General features: G+C 54.5%; 2 protein-coding genes across 3 annotated transcripts; one reads left to right on the top strand and one right to left on the bottom strand.

Moving 5' to 3' along the window:
* The first annotated feature begins 67 nt into the window (after window positions 1-67).
* On the top strand, window positions 68-1,138 carry TXNDC17 (thioredoxin domain containing 17). Of its 2 annotated transcripts, none has more exons than XM_069094148.1 (4): window positions 68-334; window positions 462-543; window positions 651-726; window positions 888-1,138. In XM_069094148.1, the coding sequence occupies exons 1-4, from the start codon at window positions 145-147 to the stop codon at window positions 900-902; spliced, it is 363 nt and encodes a 120-aa protein (XP_068950249.1). In that variant the 5' UTR covers window positions 68-144; the 3' UTR covers window positions 903-1,138. The 2 variants fall into 2 exon arrangements, with proteins under 2 accessions (XP_068950249.1, XP_068950248.1); XM_069094147.1 differs by having other exon boundaries at window positions 93-334; window positions 922-1,138.
* A 130-nt stretch (window positions 1,139-1,268) lies between these two features.
* MED31 (mediator complex subunit 31) lies at window positions 1,269-3,574 on the bottom strand. The gene is made up of 4 exons (XM_069094146.1): window positions 3,217-3,574; window positions 2,987-3,064; window positions 2,254-2,350; window positions 1,269-1,572 (listed from the first exon to the last, which is right to left on the bottom strand). The coding sequence occupies exons 1-4, from the start codon at window positions 3,557-3,559 to the stop codon at window positions 1,347-1,349; spliced, it is 744 nt and encodes a 247-aa protein (XP_068950247.1). The 5' UTR covers window positions 3,560-3,574; the 3' UTR covers window positions 1,269-1,346.
* Between the last annotated feature and the right edge of the window lie 3,350 nt (window positions 3,575-6,924).

Raw genomic sequence — 6,924 nt, 5'->3', positions numbered from 1 at the left:
GGGCCCGGGGCGGGGCCGGCCCTGCGCATGAGCAGTGGCCGGGCCGCGCCGGCCTGCTCCCGTAACGACTCGCCGAGGCCTTCCGGCTTCTCGCTGGGAGGAGCGCGGGGCCCCGGAAGTGGCTGTTGCCCCGCCCCCACGTGGATGCCCCGCCCCAGCCGGAGAGCGTCCAGGGGCGCCGAACCCGGCATGGCCCGCTTCGAGGAGGTACGCGTCTCGGGCTTCGGCGACTTCTGCGGGGCGGTGGAGCAGCACAGGGACAAGACCATCTTCGTCTACTTTACGGGCGACAAGGACGCCGAGGGCCGCAGCTGGTGCCCGGACTGCGTGCAGGGTGAGCCGGGGGAAACTGAGGCTCGGGGGCGGGGGGGGGACGGGGTAGCCAAGCGAGCCAGCGCGCCGGGGTCCGGGCCTCTCCCTCCAGCTGCCCACTGACCTCCCCTTCCCCCCCGCCCGCGCAGCCGAGCCTGTGGTCCTGGAGGCCCTCAAGCACATCCCCGAGAACGCCGTGTTCATCTACTGCCAGGTCGGGGACCGGCCCTAGTAAGTGCGCCCTGGAGGCCGGGGGGGGGGGGGGGGGGCGGGCGGGTCGGGGGGGTGGGGTGGGCCGGGCCCCGGCACCCACGGGCCGCGCGCTCTTTGCCCCGTAGCTGGAAAGATCCCAATAATGAGTTCAAGAAGAATCTCAAGTTGACCGCGGTTCCGACCCTCCTCAAGTACGGAACGGTGAGTGCCTGCCCCCCCCCCCCGCCCGCCCCTCCCTCCGCAGCTCTTTCCCTGCCCCCGGGCCTGGGTGTGGGTAGACGGCGGGGCCGAGCTGGAGCCCTGCCCTAGCGCGCTCCAGGAGCCCCTGGCGAGTCAATGATTGATTGGGTGGACTCGTCTAGGAGAGACTTGGCTGACTGGAGGTTTCCTCCGTAGCCTCAGAAGCTGGTGGAGTCAGAGTGTCTGAAAGCCAGTCTGGTGGAGATGCTGTTTTCAGAAGAGGATTAAGCAAGCTGGCCCAGCAGCCCGGATGCCTCGATTATAAAGGAACCTCGTGATCAATTGTGTGATTGTAACATTAGCCAAAATAATGTTTAGAAAGCCCTTAATAATGAATGTTCTGCAAATACAGCACCCTTTGTAAACGGTGGAAGGGTTTCCTTGTCCTAAGTGGTTCTCTTATTTCTGCCCTTGTGACAGAGACCTCGGGGCTGGGCCCTCCCACCCTGCTGGAGCTCTGGGCTCCTTGGACCTCTCCCCGGGTCACATCAGACACTGGCCTCTTTGGACAAAGAACTTTACTGCGCTCCGGTTTGGGAATTAGACAGTATCCTCAAGGTGGTTTGGAGAAAGGCCACCCTTCACTTTCCTGCTGAGGATGCGCTGCTGCTGCTGCTGCTGAGCTGCTGAGGCGGCTGCTGCTGCTGCTCTGCCAGGGCCTGCTGCAGCCTCATTCGCTTCCGGGAGTAATGCTGCCAGTGAAGAATCTGCTGCTCATCGATGAACTTGGCACACTGGGCATTCACCAGCTCCTTTCGGAAATGCTCATACTGCAGCAGCTCTAGCATGTGCAGGCACTGGGGATACCTGGGGAGGGCCAGCCCCAAGGTAAGGCCCCAGCACTGAGGCCACGCCTAGAGTCCAGTGATGGGAGGAGGGCAGCAGCGACCTTGCTCCTCTACCTGAACTCTGTTCACTTCCCTCTGTGGGGCCCCCACAGGTCACTTCAGAACAGTGGGCTAGAAACCAGCCAAAGGTAGCCCTGATGTCATGGAACTTTTGTTCTTCTGGCTTGGGGGAAAGCTGGGGAGGCCCCTTGGAGGAGCTGGAAACTGAGGGTCATTCCAAGGGGCAGAGGAGGGAAAATGTTCTGGGTTTGGGGTTAATCGACCCTAAACTTGTGCTTTTATGATAAGGGACGGGAAAGGATGAAGGCCTCGTTAAGCACCTGCTCTGTGCTGGCCATTGTGCTAAGCACTTTACATTCATTACCTCGTTTGCTCCTAACAGCCCTGGAAAATTGGGGCTAGTATCATTCCCTTTGTACTGTAAACAGGAGAGCATTGGGGTCAGCCAGCTAGGAAGTGTCTGGGGCCACATTTGAACTCAGGTCTTCCTGACTCCAGCACTGCTGGGTTAAGTGAGTACAGCTGGAACTGTGCCAGCCTCCCACACGGACATGGGAGCAAAGGTACCCAGGAAGCCAGTACAATGTGATTTCTTATAAGGCAAAAACATCGGTTTCAGAAATTCACTGTAGAGACTTACTTCAGGTACTTGGCGTAGTCTGGCTCTTTCCAGTAAAGCAGGTATTTCAGATAATTGACAAAGGCCTTGTCCTTGAAGTACCCTCGTTGGGCAAGGACTGGAAGACAAGCAAAGAAGTCGCTCCCGGCCCCACCCATAGGACACCTAGCAGAGAAGCCTTCCAAGGGGCTGAGGTTTCTTGCACCTGGGCATGGCCGGCCCCTGTCCACTAGGTCCGATCACCACCCCCGGCCAACTGCTGGGTCTAATAAGAAAGTAAAAGAGGTGGCATCGGGAGGGGAGGGACGCTGAGATGGATGGATGGAAGGAAGGCCATAAAGAGGTGAGCAGAAATGACTACTTGGAGAGAAAGGCTGGACAAAGCTCATTCACTGAAGGTGTCAGGCACGACTCTAGGACTTGGGTGAAGAACAGCATGAGGGAATTGGGCATTTCCACAAAGTTGGCGTCTTAGCGCCAGGTCTGACCTAAAGATGTCTAATGCTTGGCCGCCTCCGGGGCCTCTGAGAACCCCAAGAGCCCCACTATTATCACAAAGTCTCAAAATCTGTCTCCGGCAGCTGACTCAGTTTCCCCTCCCTGCTAGCCCAAGAGCCCTAAGCCTTGTTCTTGACTCAATAAACACCACGCACAGTCGAGCCCCTGCCCTCGCCGTCCCTGGGCTTCTCTAGCACAGACACCCAAGCAACCCGGTGCTCGCCACCCCGCCAGCAGCGCGGCCTCGGGGACTCACAGTTCAGGTAGTTGGGGTTGGCCAAGCACTGCACGAACTCCAGCTCCAACTGGAAACGCAGCCGGTTCCCGGCGTCGTCTGCGGAAGAGGAGAGCTCAGCTGGGCGCGCGGCCGCGCGGAATCCCGCTCCCGCCCCAGCCCCAGCCGAGCGCTCTCCATCTCCGCACGGCGAAACGGACCCTGGAGCCCACTGCCACCCATCCCATAACCGGCCGGGAGCGTGCACTCACCCGAGGTCTCCATGACGACGGCGGAGGCAGCCATGAACGAGTCTCCGCCCCGCCCTGCTCCCGCAGCCGCGCCAGCCGCACCGCGGGCCCTAAGACCCTGCCGCCGCGTCCTTGCCCACGCGCCTGCGTGCCGCGGCGCCTTGTGGGAGAGGAGGAGGGGCGGGGCTTCCGGAGGAGGAGCGCCCCTGGCTGGGGTTGGGGCGCGGCGTGAAGACCTCCTGACCCCGGGATTCCTTCGTCCTGCCCAGCTCCGCCCCGCCCCGCCGGGCACAAGCGGTCCTGCTACGGAGCTGAAACTGACCAGTCGGGGGGCGGGGCGCGGGGGAGTCCCTGAAACTGACATTGTCTGGATCAGGAGACTCCCCCTCCCGCCTCGGCAGAATGGATACAAAGTAACGGCGAGGGAGCGGGGCGCAAAGACGAGTCCCGGGGGCGGCGTGAGGGCTAAACTGTGACTTTACCGTCCGTACCTCCTGGAAAACGCCCCGGAGAAGACCAACGTGTCATCCCTGACTCGTCACACTGTGCAGTCCCAGGACTCCTGCTCACTTTCCCGCCTGGCCTCGCTGGGTCTCTTGCGTTGCTGATTTTAACCTCCAGCTGTCTATTGGCCATTTCACACAGGATATTTTGTAGACTTCTTCCATTCAACATGTCCCAAACTGAACTCTTTACAAGGTCTCCCCTCTTCCTTCATTTTCCTATTAGTGTGAAAGGCTCCTCTCCTCTCTCCCTCTCCTCTCTTCTCTTGCTGTTCTGCCCAAAGGAAGGTAAATGTTGATGGCCAAAAGCTTCCTAGTTAAACTTGACTTGATTTCTTTCTCAAAGACCAAGCCTTAAACCTTATTCACTCTGGAACTCAAGGATTGACAATACTCCTGCCTTAATGGTTATTTTTTTGGCCCTTCTGGCTCAGAGTGAATGTAAATAGTAACTGTTTCTCTTTTAGCCAGCAATACTGAAAGTCCTCCCCTGCCTGTTTGCTTGTTTTTATTAAAGGGGCCATCCCTTGACTAACTCCTTAAAAAGTCAATTCACTGAATGGGCTTTGCCTCACTCAAAGTGAGAACTTGAAAAGGCTTAAAAGTGCCCAGGTCTCCCACTGCATCCTGGGTCACCTCCAATCATCCTAAGAGAGATCTGACCACTGCTGCACCTAGATGGCTCTGGAAGAGAATGTAAGGCTGGTGACTTTGCACAGTCCTCCCTCCCTTAAATCAGTCAATTATCATCTCCCTGATGCCGGAGTCCTCTTCAAGAAGGAAGGAAAAATCACACAATCACTACAGTGGATGACACTGCCATCCTCCCAAGTCACCCAGACTTACAACCTAGGGCCTGTTCTGGGTTTCTCCTTCTCACCCCCAAATCTAATTAGTTACCAAAGCCTATCATTTTCACCTTTTCAACATCTCCCTAGCAGTGCCAACACCCTGTGCAGGCCCCTCATCATCTCCTACAAGAACTATTGAAGAAGACTGCTGGTGGTCTCCCTGGCATAAGTCTCTCCTTCTGCTCCATGGTGAAATAAGGCAACTCCCCTCATACTCAGCAGCTAGGTGGCACACGGTGATTAGAGCACTGGGCCTGTTGTCAGGAAGGCCTAGGTTAACATCTGGCCTCAGATACTAGCTGTGTGACCCTGGCCAAGTCACTTCACCCTGTCTGCCTCAGTTTCCTCATCCGTAAAATGAGCAGGAGTATTTTGGTTTAAACCCAGGGACACCAAAAACTGTTGCAGTGGGGACTCTGTCTGATGAGGGGGATGTCAATAGGTTTTACATGGGCTCTGAGGACCAGAGTCCCTGCTGTGCAGTTTGGAATGAATTCAGTAGGCCCAAGCAATCTTGAAGTCAGGATTGTAAAAGTTTATTGTTACGCTTTACAGTGGGCAGGGGTTCTTGAGGAACCTACAAGTTTATTGCTACGCTTTGCATCGGGCAAGAGTTCCTAAGGAACCTGCAAACTTAAAGAAGACATAGGTATTGTTTTTAGGGAGTCAAGACAGTAAATCAAATGTCAATTATTCTAACTAGGTGAATAAGGGTGGGATTAGGGAGGAGTTAAGGAGTGGTCAGTGCTTAAAGAAACATGCACTTTTAATGTCAACTGCTCAAGCGCATTGCCCATAATTCACTGGGAAATAGCCCAAGGTGGGGGGGAGGGCTACCTGGAGGTGTGATTTTAGGCTTGAAACATCACTAAGTCAGCTAGTGGTCAGGGCTGACTGAGAAGTGCCTAGTCTGCCACCCATCAGTGTCATGTTTGACAAGATGGATGTTGGGAACCAAGGCTAACGGAGCCTCAATATGTGTGTAATTGGCTAAGGGGTTAACTTACAGATAGTGCCTTGAAGGATTCATAGATGCAGCTGGCCACTATACTAGGGGGAGACAACATTTGCCTAAGCTAAAATGTTTATAGATGGTTTAGTGAAGGATTCATAGGTGCAGCTTGTTCTTGTACCAAGCAGAGATAAGTAGTTCATGAGTTGTTGCTGGGCAGAGTTACTGCTCTGAGGCTGGGGGCAGGGGGGGCGGAGATGTGATTTTACAGACTGGTTTTACAAATTGATTTTACAAACTGATATTACAGATTGATCTTACAAACACAGATCCCAGGCACCTATCACGTCCACCCAAAAACTGTTGGGGTTTCATGAGGGCTTGTGATGGAATTCAGAGTCTGACCACCTCTAATCAAAGTACAGGCATTTGTTGAGATTGAGGCCTTCATGAATCAGGCTGAGTTCGAAGAGGAACCAGCCACTTCAGAGAAAGCAAGATGGATTTTTATAGGGTAAAGATGCAATTACAAGACAGAAAATGACACGGAAGAGCATCATTAATAGAAAAAAGGCAGGAGGAGATTGTTAAGGGATCAGGTAAGGCTAGCTATTGTGACCCTGTCTGGTCAAGACAGATAGTTAGGCATTGTGGTTCTGTCCTGGGCTAGATGGATGATGGGATTGTAACGGAATACAAGAACACACCTGTTTCTGTGGGAATGGGTCTGGGGGCAGTGACCAGGTAGAAGCAGTAGCTAGGTTCCCATCACATGGACAAACCTACTGTTTCTGTGGGAACTAAAAGTTCAGGGACACACCTGTTGTTCCAGTGAGCAGTGAGGCATATATGAAGAAGTTAGGACATTGATTGGGGAGGGGGGGGTGCCTAGGTAGATGCAGTGGGCCTGCTGTTCAGTGGGGCCAGGTCTATAACGAAATTAGAATATTGGGGCTGGGGGCAGCTTTATTAGGATTCTATCAGGAGAAGGACATGGCAAACCACTTCACTATCTCTTTGTCAAGAAAACTGCAAATGGATCCACAAAGAGTCAAGCAAGACTAGCCCCTCACAAGGTCACTTCTCTTGATGTTGGTCAAAGATAGAATGAGAGGTGGGGAGAGAATCCTTAGCTGCCCCGTGGGGCCCCAACATAGAGTGCTAGCGACAAGATGAAGTTAGCCCAGCTTGCCTCTTGGTCTCAGCTTCTGAAGCCAGAACTGGCTGGATGAGAGCATTCCCACCCATCAAAGACAGGAGGCAAACGGGAATACCCACTGGATGGACCTCACCCCACATTTTCAGACAGTGCCTTCCTGTGGGAGACTGAGCTAGTCACAAAAAGGTATCTGGGTATGACCTTAGAGACAAGGTCACCAAATAGCTGGGAGAGTCCTTGGCCAGGATGGAGCTGGGAGCATGG

Source organism: Petaurus breviceps, unplaced genomic scaffold, assembly GCF_028583685.1.
Source record: "Petaurus breviceps papuanus isolate PSGF00001 unplaced genomic scaffold, PetGlider_PUasm1.0 215, whole genome shotgun sequence".
In the NCBI taxonomy this organism is placed as follows: Eukaryota; Metazoa; Chordata; class Mammalia; order Diprotodontia; family Petauridae; genus Petaurus; species Petaurus breviceps.
Note: the sequence above shows the minus strand (reverse complement) of the source record. Positions and strands in the feature narration are given on the sequence as shown.

Excerpts from the sequence above, each read along its gene's own strand:
- TXNDC17 (XM_069094147.1), top strand. The coding sequence starts at position 145 with ATGCCCCGCCCCAGCCGGAGAGCGTCCAGGGGCGCCGAACCCGGCATG. Across the intron at positions 335-461 it reads GTGCCCGGACTGCGTGCAGG|CCGAGCCTGTGGTCCTGGAG; the intron begins GTGAGCCGGGGG and ends CCGCCCGCGCAG. Across the intron at positions 727-921 it reads CCCTCCTCAAGTACGGAACG|CCTCAGAAGCTGGTGGAGTC; the intron begins GTGAGTGCCTGC and ends TTTCCTCCGTAG.
- MED31 (XM_069094146.1), bottom strand. The coding sequence starts at position 3,559 with ATGTCAGTTTCAGGGACTCCCCCGCGCCCCGCCCCCCGACTGGTCAGT. Across the intron at positions 2,351-2,986 it reads CAACCCCAACTACCTGAACT|TCCTTGCCCAACGAGGGTAC; the intron begins GTGAGTCCCCGA and ends CTTGTCTTCCAG. Across the intron at positions 1,573-2,253 it reads GACTACGCCAAGTACCTGAA|GTATCCCCAGTGCCTGCACA; the intron begins GTAAGTCTCTAC and ends GGCCCTCCCCAG.